Source organism: Phyllostomus discolor, chromosome 12 (assembly GCF_004126475.2).
Source record: "Phyllostomus discolor isolate MPI-MPIP mPhyDis1 chromosome 12, mPhyDis1.pri.v3, whole genome shotgun sequence".
In the NCBI taxonomy this organism is placed as follows: domain Eukaryota; kingdom Metazoa; phylum Chordata; class Mammalia; order Chiroptera; family Phyllostomidae; genus Phyllostomus; species Phyllostomus discolor.
This window is the reverse complement of record NC_040914.2, coordinates 29,524,387-29,540,566: the sequence shown is the minus strand read 5'-3', so window position 1 is coordinate 29,540,566 and position 16,180 is coordinate 29,524,387. Positions and strand designations below refer to the sequence as shown.

Here is a 16,180-nt window from a genome sequence, read left to right as displayed (position 1 = left end):
GCTAAGAAAGTGCAAAGATAGAAAAAATTTAAAAGAACAACTCTCATTCCCCTATATCAGGGGCCGTGGGCTGCTGCCGGTCTGCGACCTGTTAGGAACCACCAGATTGAAGCTGGCCTGAAATCTGCCTCCTGTCTCCCTCCCACCTTCTCTCATCCAAAGCGGGTAAAGCTCACCTGAGCTCCCCCTCACCTCCAGGTAACCCCCAACCCTCCACCCTGTCTTCCATGAAACTGGTCTCTGGTGCCAAAAAGCTTGGGGACCACTGCTCTATGTAACCAAGCTGATATGCATACTATAAGCTTTTAAGATAAAAACAAGTGAAAAACACTGTATCAAGAGGGGTAGAACACATAAACAGGAGGTAGCTTTACAAACAGACAAAGTGCCCTGAGCTTAGCCTCCTTCCTTCACAGGGACTGGGAGCCTGAACTGACAAAAGGCTCAGCTGGCCTTCAAAGGCCATCACTTTTTTTTTTTTTTTTTTTAAGATTTTATTTATTTATTTTTAGAGAGGGAAGGGAGGGAGAAAGAGAGAGAGAGAGAAACATCAATGTGCGGTTGCTGGGGGCTGTGGCCTGCAACCCAGGCATGTGCCCTGACTGGGAATCGAACCTGCGATACTTTGGTTCGCAGCCCGCGCTCAATCCACTGAGCTACGCCAGCCAGGGCAGGCCATCACTTTAGAGATGGAAAAGTACTTACAGGTTTCAAAGAAGGCAAATGCTCTAAGACAAGGAAAGGGAAGAAAATCTCCTTTCCATTTTCAGCAGAGAATTAAACCTCTTGTCTTTATTTTGTATTGGTTGTTTACTATTTTTTCCCAAGTATAAGTCATTTCTATGCGACACGTCTGGAAACACAAACGTCGTGACTGTTGAAATCAAGTGTATAGCAGCACAGCCTGGAAACAGACATGTCAGGTATCAGATTGGATGGGGACCCTGTGAGAAAGTTCTGATACTGATACTCAGCACAGCCTAGTCACCTCACATACACCATGGGGACAGTGTGACAGGTGTGAGATGCTGTCATGTCCTGTGTGAGAGGTGCAGGTTGTAGAATGGGACCATCCTGCTCTACTGCCCAGGTTAGGGAGTGGTTGGTCTAGTTCTCTAGGGGGGAAAGGGAAGGTTCTTAGGGATTCACTTTGTCAGTCATTGATTTGCATTTTAGCTAGAAGGGTGGGGAGGAACAGTCAGGGAGGGCTAAGGTCACCTGTTGTGGGGTGGGTGGAAAAAAGAGACTGAGCTTTCTTTAGTCTTTCAGCATGTCTTCAATGTCCACAAAAGTGACAGTGATTACTGGGAGGCACTCAGTACTGAGGTACTGATGGGAGGGAACACCCTGCAGTGATATTAGAAGACCAACAGGATCTAAACACAAATCATTCTATGTCATGGTGAGGGCCAGTGTTGTTTGGAGTGGCACTGATGACCCTGTGTGGGATGCCAGCACAATGGTGAAGCCTTCCATGAGGACAAGAGGGCAAGAGTTTGCAGGGAAGGTGCAGCGGGTGTGTGGGAGGGGCCCTGGGGCCTTGGGTGATTTTAGGGTGTTGTTTCTACATGGTCCCACATCACAGGAAAGGAATCTGGGCTTCTGGCTGGAGTCTGCTATTTCCCTCAGGGGCAGGATGCAAGGGAACAAAGTGAGCTGACCCACAGCTTGTCCAATAAATGTTTCCCTGCTCACACTTGCAGCTGAGTACCCTCTCTGAGCTGCAGATCTCTCCTTTGAGAAGTATACATAAATAAATCATTCCCTTGCTGGATAATTTCAGGGGTGTTAAATGAGATAATCCTCCAGAGAGCTCCTTAATGGAAAGATGCCTGGGGACTGTTATGGGCTGCACTGCATGACATAAATCCATATACTGAAGTCCTAACCCCACTGCCCCAGAATGTATTTGAAAACAGGGTCTTTTGAAGGTAAAATAATCAATAGGGTAGGCTGGTGTCCTTACAGGAAGAGGTTAGGTCCAACACACACACACACACACACACACACACACACATGCAAAAGGCCATATGAGGACAGAGAAGATGGCCATCTGCAAGCCAAGGAGAGAGGCCTCAGGAGAATCCAACTCTGCTGACATCTTGGCCTGACTTCTAGCCTCCAAGTATATGAGAAAATAGATCTCTGTTGTTTAAGCTGCCCAGTGTGAAGCACTTTGTTATGGCAGCCCGAGCAGACTAATACAGGGTCCATTATCTAGGAAGGAGAGGATTTACAGGGCACCTTCAGGTTGAAGGGACACCCCAAAGGGGAATGCCAGGAGGCAAAATATCACAAGGAACAGAAGTACTATACTCAGTCTCTATCACAAACTTGTTAAGGCCACTTTTCAATCCTCAAAGGAATTACAAAAAAGCAATAACTATCCTTCGAAATGAAGCAAAAATAAAAAGCTGAATCACATTAACAGAGCTGGAAGTATGAAGATTAATGTGCCAGAGGTGATCCCTGTATCAATATCTGACTACAGATAAGGCACTTACGGATCATTCTCCAAAAGCAACTCCTGACAACTAATTCTGTATTTCTCCAAATAACACTGTATTTTTTTCAGAGGAAAGTAAAGTAGCAAGTATAATGGGTAGGTGAGGAAAAAAAAGAATAAACTCTGTTTTGTGTACTCAAAACTGTACAACTACTTTTATGGGTGACAGATAAGTTCTTTTTCAAGTGTGACAGTTTCACAGCTTTATGAGTATGGCAAAGCTCACCAAACAGTCCACATCAGATAAGTGCACTTTGTTGCATGTCAATTATACATATACCTGCATAAAGCTTTAAAAAGTGGTTCCTATTAATGACCCAGATATCCCCCTTTTCTTAGAAAATTAGATTGGCAACACTATGTGAACTCTACCACCTCTCTCCTCATGTCCAAGGAGTGGCAGCCTTGCCTCAGTGGCAGCAAATACTGGCAAACAGTGATGACTGTTGCCATCCAATCATCAGGAATGATGACTGGGTCACAAGGCATACATCTTAGGACTGAGTACAGGATTGTCCTTCTCTCTAGCTTTGTTTTGTTGCCTGTACAGCAACAGCCTTGAAGCAAGCACCCTAGAGAGGATAGGAGAAGACCACAGACCATTAGATTATCTTCTCTGCCAATGACCTAAGCTAGGGGGAACAGTTATGGATGTTCTCAAAATGCCTATATAAAGAGATCACATAAACCACAGTCCCTGGAACATCTGTGGATGAATTTTCAGAAGAGGCAACTTCTATCTAATTTACTGCAGTCTCTCCCACTCACTGTTAATACAGTCTTTCTGTCTCAGTTGTGTTTCCACCTAACACTCAGAGTCTTACAGCAAATGACACCAACCCATGTATGAAATTTCATACATAATTGACACATGGCTCATTTGTAGGACCTGGGGAGGAGGTCTCCACATCATTGCTGAAAATTACATAATATATATGTTGAGCAAAGAAATGTAACTCATATTGTTCACAGAGGCACAAAAGCCTCTTCTGAGTGACCTTTGACCTCTCCAATAACCTGGGCATCAGGATGCAAATTAGGACAAAGTCATGCAGTCTTTCTTTCAATGCCTTGGGAAGCAATACAAAATAAATCAATACTGAACAGCAATTTTTTGCCATAATGCTGTTATGCTGAAGCACAGTGAGCCTGGGATCCCCACAAAATCTGTTCACCTCCACATGTTGACAGATCACAATTCTGCTTTCAAACAATCTTATGTAGTGAATTGAACCACAAACATTAAAGGCACTAAAGTAAAAAGACCTTTATAAAAAGATCATAAACAGAGCAGTGTACAGTGAGCAGGTTCCATATTCATGAATTAGAACCTAAAAGATTCATCACAGTATAACATGAGAACAACAATGACCCTGGAAGAAGTAGTCCTTGTTAGCCAAAAATGGGTCTCTTGGACCCACATTGGGGTCAGGGCCATTTCCTACTCAGACAGGAAAGAATAAGGATCTCACCATAGGATCAGAGTATTCACTATTTTCTCAAGCAAAAGAGAGAACAGAGGTCATCTCTGAGAACACTGGGGTTGTGACTGACAAACATATGTAGGTGAGCCAGGTGGTAGAGATGAAATGGCTTCAGCCACAAAAACTGACACTGACATCATCTGGTAATAGCCCTGGGCAGGTTACAAAGTGCAACAAAGCTGCTTTGAGCCTTGCTTGTACCTGAAAACTAAGAGGAATCTAGAACAGTGTATGAGTGTTTCACTAAAACATTGTAATTTAGGTAAGTGGCTCTCAAAACGTCTCCTCCAGTGTTCTTACAGTAAGTGAAAAAAAAAATTCCCAGCACATTTAAAGATTTTCTCCACTGTGAACTCTCTGATGTTGAATGAGGTTAGAGGTATAGCTAAAGTATTTCCCACATTTACCACACTCATAAGGCTTTTCTCCAGAATGTACTCGACAGTGTTGAATAAGATAAGAGCGTTGTGCAAAGGATTTCCCACATTCACTACACTCATATGGCTTTTCTCCAGTGTGAATTCTCTGGTGTCTAAAGAGGCTGGAGTAAATGCTAAAAAACTTCCCACATTCACCACACTCATAAGGCTTTTCACCAGAATGAACTGGACGGTGTTGAATAAGCTCACAGCGTTTTCTAAAGGATTTTCCACATTCATTACATTCATAAGGCTTTTCTCCAGTATGAATTATCTGGTGTTGAATGAGGGCAGATCTTTGGGTAAAGAACTTCCCACAAGCACTACACTCATGTGGCTTTTCACCAGTATGAATTCTCTGGTGTCTACTGAGGCTAGAGGTATCGCTAAAAGATTTCCCACATTCACCACAGTCATAAGGCCTTTCACCAGAATGAACTCGACGGTGTTGAATAAGATGAGAGCGTAGTCTAAAAGATTTCCCACAATCACTGCACTCATACGGCTTTTCTCCAGTATGAATTTTCTGGTGTTGAATGAGGGTAGAGCTTTGGCTGAAGAACTTTCCACAATTAGTACACTCATATGGCCTTTCTCCAGTATGCACTCTCTGATGTTGAATGAGGTTAGACCTTTGGCTGAAGGACTTCCCACAATCACTGCACTCATATGGCTTTTCTCCAGTGTGAACACTCTGATGTCGAAGAAGGAAAAAGTTGCGGTTAAAGCATTTTCCACAAACACTGCACTCATATGGCTTTTCTCCAGTGTGAACTCTTCTATGTTGAATGAGGTTAAAGATTTGTCCAAATGCTTTCCCACATTTGCTACACTCATAAAGACCTTCTCCAGAGCAGACACCCTGACATTGAACAAGTTTGTGGTTGCAGCTGGCAGCTTTTTTACATTCGTCCAACTGGGGATGACTTTTTCTGCTGTGAAAGCCCTGCCCACCACTGGGTGGCTCTCCACTGTTAGGAGTGATTTGGTGCTGGAGAAGGCCAGAGATGGCTTGGAGGTCTTCCCCAATATCCCCATGGGTGAAAAGTGCCCTTGGCACGTAGTACCTGCACCTTGTCACAAATGAGGCCTCATCCATATCTCCTTTCAGGAGCTTCTCTCCACTGGCAGGTTTCCGTTGCTGCTGAAGCTTGGCATTGAAACAGAAGCCTCTCACACACGCATCACTGAAGAATGCTTTCTGCTCAAGGTATGCTGCATGGAACTCAGTCAGGTGCAAAATAGCTTTCAAGACTGAGACACACTGCTCACAGGGATGGGTCTTCTGAGTTGCAGGCACTATCTTAGAAGAACTGACCTGTGATTCTCCATCTATAGATACACTCTGCTCAGAAGGGATCTCATCGCCTTCCATTTTATGCAAACAACCTGAAAGCAGACAAATGCTTAGAAAATAGATGTCAGCTTTCATGGGAAAATGAAGTCCTATTACAAAGGTGTATCACACATTATACATTGGTTCCATTGAATGTCTGAAAGAAAGGGACTTAGAGGCAGGTTGAATAAGGTTCTGCTGTGTAGTACTGGATCTCTAAAGATCGAAAAATAGGGGAGACCTCACTGGAAAAAGAACACAGAGATGCAAGCACCACATGGATGTGAAACTGGATCTGCAACTCATTCTTCTGTTAACAGCATTGATTAGGGTATTTTGCTGGTGACACAGGCAAGTTATGCAAAAGGCTGGTTATGTCCTTTGCCCAGTAAAATTCAATAAATGTGTAGATAGTGTTCAAGGACTACATAAGGATGTATGCAACCTAACAACACATGCTCAGGTCAATGATGGAGAATACTGCAGAGGGAGCTGTGCAGAAGAATAGGTGATGCACTGAGGCCACAGATGTTAAGGTAGCCCGGTGCTAGAAAATCACAGATAAAATGACAAGACAGCAAAGTGTTACGATGAGAAAGAAAAGAAAAAAATAAGTTGTGGCTAGTGACACTTGTACTAAAACACTACTGGACACAAGGCAGGTTTCTGGAATGATCTGAACACAGTTCTTTTCTCATGCCCTCTCCATAGTTGATGTTTACCAGGGCAAGGTCTCTTCTGAGACCATTTTGAATGCCCACCCTGTAAGAAAACACAGTTCTCTCCACATCTTATTGTAAAAACTACTCAGAACTTGAGTAATTCACTTCCAGCCAAGATGGAGGCGTAGGTAGACACACTGTGCCTCCTTGCACAACCAAAAGAAGGACAACAACCATTTAAAAACAAAAACAACCAGAACTGACAGAAAATTGAATTGTATGGAAGTCTGACAACCAAGAAGTTAAAGAAGACACTTTCATCCAGACCAATAGGAAGGGTGGAGATGGGCATCCGGGGTGGAGAGGGCTCACGGCAAGGCAACAGCTGGCAGACCCAGTGAGGCGGGGGATTGTGGAATGGAGCACTGCATGCAAGGCGGCTGGCAGACCAGGCAGTCTCACATTTGCATGCTGACAAACCAGGCAAAACTGGAGAGCGGGACCAACTGTAGAACCCAGGGTACCAATGTAGGGAAATAAAGCCTCAAACCACTGATTGAAAACACCTGTGCGGGTTCAGGAGCCGGGAGAAACTCCCAGCCTCACAGGAGAGTTCATTGCAGAGACCCACAGGGTCCTGGAAAAGCCAACCCACCCAGGAATCAGCACCAGAAGGGCCCACTTTCCTTGTGGGAAGTGGGGGAAGTAACTGAAATACGGCAGAGCGGAGCAAGCACCATTGTTCCCTCTCAGACCCCTACCCTTCATACAGCCTCACAACCCAGCTATGTGGGTTGCCCTGCCCAGGTGACCACCTAAGGCTCCGCCACTCACTATGTAACAAGTGCAACAAGACAAAAAAAAATGGCCCAAATGAAAGAACAGATCAAAGCTCCAGAAAAAATACAACTAAGCAATGAAGAGATAGCCAACCTATCAGATTGCACAGTTCAAAACACTGGTAATCAGGATGCTCACAGAATTGGTTGAATTTGATTGCAAATTAGATGAAAAAAATGAAGACTACGCTAAGTGAAATAAAGGAAAATGCATAGGGAACCAATAGTGAGGGGAAGGAAACTGGGACTCAAATCAATGGAGTGAGCCAGAAGGAAGAAAGAAACATACAACCAGAAAAGAATGAAGAAACAAGAATTCAAAAAAAAAATGAGAGGCTTAGGAACATTCAGGACATCTTTAAATGTTCCAACATTCGAATTATAGGGGTGCCAGAAGGAGAAGAGGAAGAGCAACAAATTGAAAACTTATATGAACAAATAATAAAAGAGAACTTCCCCAATCTGGCAAAGGAAATAAACTTCCGGGAAGTTCAGGAAACTCAGAGAGTCCCAAAGAAGTTGGACCCAAGGAGGAACACATCAAGGCACATCACACTTACATTAGCCAAGGTAAAAATGAAGGAGAGAATCCTAGAAGCAGCAAGAGATAAGGAGACAGTAACCTACAAAGGAGTTTCCATCAGACTCTCAGCTGATTTCTCAAAAGAGACCTTGCAGGCAAGAAGGGGCTGGAAAGAAGTATTCAAAGTCATGAAAGGCAAGGACTTATATCCAAGATTGCTCTATCCAGCAAAACTTTCATTTAGAATGGAACAGCAGGTAAAGTGCTACCCAGATAAGGTCAAGTTCAAGGAGTTCATCATCACCAAGCCCTTATTGTATGAAATGTTAAAAAAACTTATCTAAGGAAAAGAAAATAAAAAACAGGTATAGTAAAATGACAACAAACTCACAATTATTAACAACCACACCTAAAACAAAAACAAAAACAAACTAAGCAAACAACTAGAACAGGAACAGAACCACAGAAATAGACATCACATGGAGGGTTATCAAGAGGGGAGTGGGAGTGGGAGAGAAGAGGAAAAGGTACAGAGAATAAGTAGCATAGATGGTAGGTAGAAAACAGACAGGGGAGAGCAAGAATAGTATGGGAAATGTAGAAGCCAAAGAACTTATATGTATGATACATGGACATGAAGTAAAGGAGGGGAATGTGGGTGGGAGGGGGTATGCACGGTGGAGGGGAGTGAAGGGGGAGGAAGAGGACAACTGTAATAGCATAATCAATAAAATGTATTTTTAAAAACCTCAAAAGAAGAACTTGAGTAATTCGAGTACTCATGAAAGAAAACAGTGGTGAGCAGCAACCACTGAATCACAGCAACTCAGCATACACTAGTATTCAGGAAAGACAAGATTACAAACATCATTTGAAGAAGAATCTTACAAGAACAGCCAACAGTCCATTCAAGTAATGATAATGACCAGGCACAGGGAGTCACAAAGAGCCATGAGCCAGATGAAGGGGCAGAACTGGAGGCCATGGGTCGGGACACAGTCACCCTGTCAGGAAGAGGGCAAGCAAGGTGGGATCCATTTAGCTGTCTGCAAGATTTCAGACTCCCAGAATCTTCCCTGCACTTAAAAACAAAAGATTTATTTATTTATTTTACAGCAAGGGGAAGGGAGGAAGACAAAGACAGAAGCATAGATATGTGAGAGGAACATGGATTGGCTGCCTCTCACATGCCTCCACCCAGGGACCTGCTTTGCAACCCAGGTATGTGCCCTGATCTGGAATGAAACCAGTGATCTTTTGTTTTGCAGGACAATGCTCAACCCACTAAGCCACACCGTCAGGCCTTCCATGCAATTTTTGAGAAAACAAGTGTTAGAGCTAGTCCAGCACTTCATGGCTCAGGACATTCTACACAGCTCAGCATTGGCAGCCACAGCACAGTTGACAACAGAGAGGTAGAAATTAGCAGAGTCCATGGTCTGGCTGTGGGAAAGACAACACTACCTCTTGAGAAAATAGGGAAGGCAGGACATCACCCCAGGAAATGAGGAGAGATGTGAAAGTCTTACCAACAGATGTTACAAGGTTGAAGATTTCCCACATCACATCGCAGTACAGAAGTCTCTGAGCCTCATCAAGGAGCCCCCACTCCTCTTGGGAGAAGGCAATGGCCACGTCCTCAAACTTCATATCCTGTTAGAATGGGGAGATTTCATTCCATGATCAGCTTCTCTCCTAGGATTCCAAGTTGGTCCTACACCCCACCTTCCACATCCATCTGCTCACTCATGCCCCCACATCAGAGAAGATACCAGGCATTGGTGCCATCGGTGTCACTCTTCCTATATTCCTATTGATAGTGTGTCTTCCCACAACAATAGGCCGATGGGCGGTTATGGGCCTGGCATGTAGGTCACACTGCCTCTTATCAATGCAGTGGGTGTCACATACAATGGTTAGGGATTGAAGTTGGTCATATAGATGATGTGAGTGATTTGACACTGGTCTCGTCAGGCAATACCCCGTTGGTCCTCCAGATTGTCCAAGAGTAAAAGAGATGGCATCACCCTTTACCATTATAATCCCCATCCCAGGGCACTGAGGCCATCAGTTTATGTAAACCTGTGTACATAATTCTTTGAACCACACTTCTCTCACACAGCTACATTCCCAAAAACACAACTTCAAAGGTAGCACAGCTCTGCCATGACAGGGACTGTTTGTTCCCAGATCAGCTTCTTTCCCAGGATTCTAATTTCCCCACTGCTATAATTTATCCTTTGCTTACCCTTCTCCCTTCCCCAGGGCAGTGGAGGTTTTTAATCCTGGGTGGCACTGACTTCTGCTATTTCATCTAAGTCCTATTGGTCATTGAATCAGCCCTCAACAAAAATAGACAGGTAGGCAGACAAATGGATTCTCATCTCTGGACCTGCCATGTAGAATTACCACCTCTCTTTTCAGGCAATTCTCCTGATGTTCCCCACGTTGTTTCTTCCAGACACTGCCAGACACAGACTGACCCTTAACTCACTCTTAGATCAAAGCCAGAGACCTGGGGCCATAAATTCACACTCCCCCTCCAAGTGTACCTTAATCTTCCTACCACATCTCTCTCTCACACCCATACCACCACAGCCCCAGCCTCCTCCTGTCCTGTACCACAGTCATCACCTTGATCTCTCTACTCAGTGGTCAGCATATGTGGTCCAGAGAATACATGGTAAATTCAAACACGATCAGGTACTACCCAGACTCTGATGGGCCCCACTGACAGGGGTTGCCTAGAGTCCTGCTGTGAAGGCTTCCCTCCCTGACTGTTCCTTGCTTCAACCTCACCGAGAACCACATCAGACCTCAGATATGCACAGTCCTCCCCCACTGGTCCTGCTCCTGATGCCTGTCCACCAGTCCAGACTTTCCCTGTCCACCTCCCACTCATTGAAGGCCCAGCCCCAGTGACCCTCCACCCCATGCCCAGTGAGTCTCACAGATGATCACTTATGCCCCTCCACTAACCCGCCAGCCTGACTGGGACACCCCAGGTCTCACCAAGGCTCACAACAAACTTCTAGTGAGTCTTTAGAGCAGTGAATATGCACCAGCTTGTCTCCGCTTGTGTGAATTACTCTTCAGGGCTTTGTTCCATCTAAGTCCACATATCCCTTAATGTCCCTGGCCACGTGCCATACCATATCTTACCCCCACCCCCTACACGACCACTTCTGTCTCTAAGCTGTGCTATGAACCCCCCTCCCAAAACTAGAAGCCCCAGCAGGAAACCCAAGACCAGGTCTTTTGGGGTTATTACTACCATTATCATCCTGACCACGATTCCATATTTCACACTGACCTACAACTCCTCCCTGGTCCATACATTCTCCTCTACCTTTTGGAGACGTCTCCATCCTGAACTCCTCCTTGGCGTTGCAGATGCCCTTGAACTACTCTCTGAAACAACTCATACCATTAACAGGCCAAAAATAAACCTCCTGTTGTCACCAATGAAAGCTACTTTTCCTATTGTGGATTTCACCATCTCAGTTGATGGTGCTTCCAAACCTTCAGCTGCTAAATACCAAATGTTGAAGTCACCCCCTACTGCTACCTTTCTTTTGAGTTTCACCCCCTTTTCTTTTGAAGTCACCCCCTACTCCTACCTTTCTTTTGAGTTTCTCTGAAACTCAAAATTACAAAGTCCAGGCGGCCACACCTAAACATCCATCCAAATGCTTCTCCCACCTACATTGCCCCATTTTGGTCCTTCACACTAACCCAAATTATACAACCAGCCTCCTCCCAGGTCCTTCTACCACCTCCCTCACATGCACTGTTCTCCACGCTGCAGCCACGGCAAATCCGCTGAGACATGGGCCAGATCACCTGCCTCTATTGCTCCACATCTTCCATTCCTCCCATCACCTGCAGAACAGACAGCCAACTTGTCACAGAGCTGCTCTAGACCTAACTCCTTTCCCACTGGTCCCAGATCCTATAAGAAGGGATACATGCAGATCCCTGAACCAGTTCAGCCTCAGCTACAAGCCTTTGCACATTCTGGTACCTATTCCTGGGAGGACCTCCAACATCTCATTCCATTGGTTGTCAAACATAGGAACCACTTCACATAACCCTATACCTGGACCTAGACCCCTGGGCTTGGCGTCTGTTCAAGGTTCCCAGGCCCAAGGGCTGGAAGAGTGGCACACTGTCCAGGACACCTCTCTTTCACGACCTTAAAAGTGGGAAGTCATGGAATAAGCTCCATAAACCAGAACCCTAAGCGATTCTGCAGTGGCAGGAATCTGTGGAAAGAGAAAAGTCTGCTGAGAGCCTGGCCACCACTGCCAGGACCCACAGGCTAGGGCCACTAAGTGCTCTTGTCTGGCCCAGGGCCAGGTTTGACTGTACTACTTCAGGGGCTCCGTCCTCAGTGCAAAGTCTGCCAGTCACGTCACCTTTTACGGGATTCACCATCCTGTCTCCTCTATCACCTCTTCTGGTCTCTCCTTCCTCTCAGCAGTGTTTGGAAAACATTACAACCTGACCACAATTCCTCTCTACTCAGTAGTGAGCGTATGTGGTCCAGAGAATACATGGTAAATTCAAACAGGATCAGGTACTACCCAGGGGCCCTGATCCCTCTTTTATTCACAACCATCCAGAACCTTCACTTCTGGAGAATGAAAGTAAAACTCCTTACGCAGTACTTTGCCTCAGCTTCTCTGTCACCTTTAGACACAAAACAGAGCACGGATTCTCAGACCCGACCCTGCGCGTCACCGGGACACGGTGGCCCCTCAGTCTGTCAGCCTCTCCACCCCGTCACACCCTGTGTGCCCCCGCGAGCGCTTCACTGTCCCGGACACAGGGGCCTGGGCTGCAGGGCTCGGTGGGCTAAGAGGGCAGGGCCCGGGGGCCGAGCACTCACCTCAGCTGGGAGCCTCGGGGCGGCCGGCCTCCAGCGGGCTCTGTGGGCTGAGTGGAGGCTGCGAGGCTCTGAGGCCCCGATCCAGCCCGATGCGGTCAAGCTTCGGAGGCACCTTTGCACAGCGGGAACCACTCCTCTGGCGCCTCTTCCGTGGCGACCTGGACTTTGAAGGCTCTCACTCCGTGAGCCCAGCCGAGAGGCCAAAGCAACCACCAAGAGGCAGGCGCGTGTGTCACGCACGGACCCCAGGATCTGCGTGGCAATGCGGGTTTGAGGTTTTCACTAGCTCAACTCCGCCATTGTTGGGCGCACTGCGTCCTGGGTAATGTAGTTTCCTCCACTGTTCAGGGTGTTAGTGTTCCAATTGCACACTTGGAGGATTAAAGGAATTGAGAGGCAGCAGCCCGGGCCGGTGATTTAGTTGGGTACAGCGCCCTCGCGCATAAGCCACCATTCACACGTAGGGGAACATTGGAGAGTCAACCAATGAATGTATAAATTAGTGGAACACCACGGTGATGTTTCTCCCCATCTCTCTAAAATAAGTAAGTAAATAAATGTGTTTTTTTAAGATTTTATTTATTTTTAGAGGGGGGAGGCAGAAAGAGAGGGAAACATCAACATGTGGTTGCCCCTCGCTTGCGTACTACTGGAGACGTGGCCCACAACCCAAGAATGTGTCCTGACTGGGAATTGAACCGTGGAGTACTTTGGTTTGCAAGTCGGCATTCAATCTGCTGAGCTACACCAGGGCAATAGTAGGACAATAGTAGGACAATAGTATCAGCTGAATGCAGGCTGGAACAGCAGTACTACATTGTTTACTGTGGCCACACCACCACGTGTGGATGTTGTTGGGAATGAGATGGAGGAGGGAAGATAGCACTGTAAGAAGGTAATGAGTTCCAGGCATCCTGTCCTGAAGAAGACAAGATGGGTTGTCTCCAATGCAAAGTGAGTGGCTGAATCTTGATCGCAGCACTTTCTATTTTCTGCTAGAACCGGGAAGGGAAGGAAAGTGGGTCCAGTGGAAGTTAGTTGTCTATTTGGAGCGCTTCATTATTTTACCCAAATTGTAGTCCTCTCATTACAACAGTGCAAGGAAAAGAAGGAACGTTTATAGATTTCAAAGGAAGAATCAGACCTGTCCCCTCACATCTTTAACATATTTTATGCTGCCACTGATCCTTGACCACTGAATGTTTCATCATCTGTGCTTACTTTTCTCCATTTTCCATAAAACTTTATACTAATTAACTAAATTTAATAACTTGGTTTTATGTAATGCTGTCTCTCCATTAGAAGCTAGATTATGTGTCTTATACAATAATGGTGCAGTATAGCTACCAAAGTGCCCAAAGATGTAAGAACCTCAATAATTTCTGGAATAAGACTTACTGAATGACATCGCAGATATTTGTTCATTTGAACCACCCAGCTACCCTTTCTATTTATCTCTTTTTATCTCTTTTTCTATCTCATGTTCTGCTATACCTTCTATTCCAGTACTCAAAAGGAACAATATTTTGAGACAAACTTTCAAAATAATTAATAAACCTGGATAACAAGGAACTGTCTCATTCTCACTTATTACATCCCAGTGTTTTCAGGTCTTCTCTGTGTTCCCTGAGATTTTTTTAAAAATGTTTTACAGGTAGGTTGTTCCCTAGCCATTTTAGCAGTTGTCAATACAAAACTTTTTAATTAACATTAATTGCTTTCAGTAATTTGTACAATCTGCAAATGTTTTTCAAACATCATCTCAACTCCCCATGCAAGTATTGTCACTGAAATTACAGGTGATATGATAATCATTTTACACCAAGTTGACATCATGGTGTCCCAAACCATTATCTCAGGTTCAGATGGCCCTGTTCACACCTACACAGGTGCTGCCCTGCACGCATTTTCTTCTTTTTTTTCATTTGACACCTGCTGACTTGACTGCAAATATCATTTGGAAAGTGTCTACATTTTTAGATGGGTATCAGATCCATTTACTTATATTACTGAAATCCAGTAAAAAAGACAAACATAAATTTCTCTGTTATATGTTCTGGAATTGAAACAAAATTATATTTTTAAAAGATTTTATTTATCTTTTAGAGAGGGGAAAGAAGAAACATTGATTGATTACTGGTTGCCTCTCTCATGTGCTGAAATGGGAATCTGACCAGCAACCCAGGCATGTGCCCTGACTGGGAATCAAACTGGTGACCTTTCGGTTTGCAGGCTGATCAATCTACTAAGACACCAGCCAGAACCACAAATACATTTTGTATATGCTAAGGAATGATGCTTCCTGAGAATATCTGATATATCCTACCCCTTTGCCCAACTGTTTTAGGCCTGCCCCAAACCTCATCTCTGCTCACAGTTTACTTCACTCTGCAGACACCTGCCCCGAAATTAGATGCAATTAGATGCTGCTGCTGCTGAGTTGCCTGGGGTCTCAGCACGAGGACTGACATGCATGTTTGGTTTTGGTCTATTTAATAATGAAAAGGATTTGAGAGAGCCATCAATTTGTTATCCCACTTATTTATGCACTCATTGAGTCTTATATGTGTTCTGACCTGAGGTTGAACCCACAGCTTTAGGGTATCAACAACGCTCTGAACAACTGTGCTGTCCAGTGAGCGCTGGTTTTGATGTGTTTGGTTGTGAGCTTGTTGTGCTGGTCTCTGTAAAGATCCAGCTCTAAAATTTCTGTCATCAGAAGTGTTGTCATTTTCCTCCTGTTTAGAGACCTGAGGGTCTAATCATTTCCTCATTTAAGAAAATGAAATGCTCATTTAAAGAACATAAAACCTAATGCTGGTGGGGTTTGGAGAAAAAAAATAGTAACAATCTCAGTAGTCTTAAGATAGTATTATCTAGTATGAAATATAATCGGATATTAATTGGTCTACTGAAATTTGTCTTTCTACCCTCTCAGATGTGTTTATTAAATTAGAAAGATAAGAATAAAATAAAATTCTGACCAGAGAATTTGTTTCATGGTCAGGTGCATGTCCCTTCAAGAGCAGGAGGCACTTAACTCAGATCCCACCTTTGTTACCCTGAAATCCTATGATGAAGGGAATATTGTGATCCTTTCCTGTCCTGTATCTCTGAAGTCTTTAAGAGGTGGAATGATCGATATCCACAGCATTTTGGAGACTTACAGGATTGTATAGCAGACAAATTAAACAAATTTTATTAATTCCCACACCATATCTTTTTACCTGTTTTAAATTTAAATATTTCATGTATTGCTGAAAAGATTCTAAATCTTTCCTTTTCCCTCACTTTCTGTCCTAATTCTGTTACATATTTTATTCTATTCTTTATGCCCAAAATTTCTTTTTCAAACTTAAGTGTTTTTAAAATTAAAAAATTTTAAATTTAAAAACTAAATTTCACTGTGAAATCTTAGTAAATCAAGGTATATATACATTTAAGGGCAGAATGTTTTAAAAGCATTTAATTTACTTAATCCTAAATTGCACAATCAGCCTGAAAAATAAGATTAGAAAAT

The 16,180-nt window shown here is 44.3% G+C and overlaps 2 protein-coding genes and 1 long non-coding RNA gene across 7 annotated transcripts in view; all 3 read right to left on the bottom strand.

Moving 5' to 3' along the window:
• The window catches only part of LOC114511481 (zinc finger protein 345-like), a 447,937-nt gene that overhangs the window by 265,599 nt on the left and 166,158 nt on the right, over nucleotides 1-16,180 (bottom strand). The window lies entirely within an intron of this gene.
• The window catches only part of LOC114511713 (zinc finger protein OZF-like), a 45,524-nt gene continuing 30,167 nt past the window's right edge, over nucleotides 824-16,180 (bottom strand). Inside the window, exons 1-3 of one of the 2 annotated variants that reach the window (XM_028530513.2) lie at nucleotides 12,661-12,975; nucleotides 9,299-9,422; nucleotides 4,299-5,798 (exon numbers count right to left, since the gene is read on the bottom strand). In XM_028530513.2, the coding sequence (XP_028386314.1) occupies nucleotides 4,321-5,798; nucleotides 9,299-9,419 (1,599 nt within the window). In that variant the 5' untranslated portion in view covers nucleotides 9,420-9,422; nucleotides 12,661-12,975 and the 3' untranslated portion in view covers nucleotides 4,299-4,320. Of the gene's footprint in view, nucleotides 5,799-9,298; nucleotides 9,423-12,660; nucleotides 12,976-16,180 lie in introns of those variants that run through there. The other variant, XM_036013443.1, reaches the window with a different exon arrangement.
• LOC118497809 lies at nucleotides 1,261-14,728 on the bottom strand. The gene is made up of 3 exons (XR_004900335.1): nucleotides 13,308-14,728; nucleotides 10,979-10,982; nucleotides 1,261-1,274 (listed from the first exon to the last, which is right to left on the bottom strand). It is a non-coding gene; the product is annotated as an uncharacterized LOC118497809 (long non-coding RNA).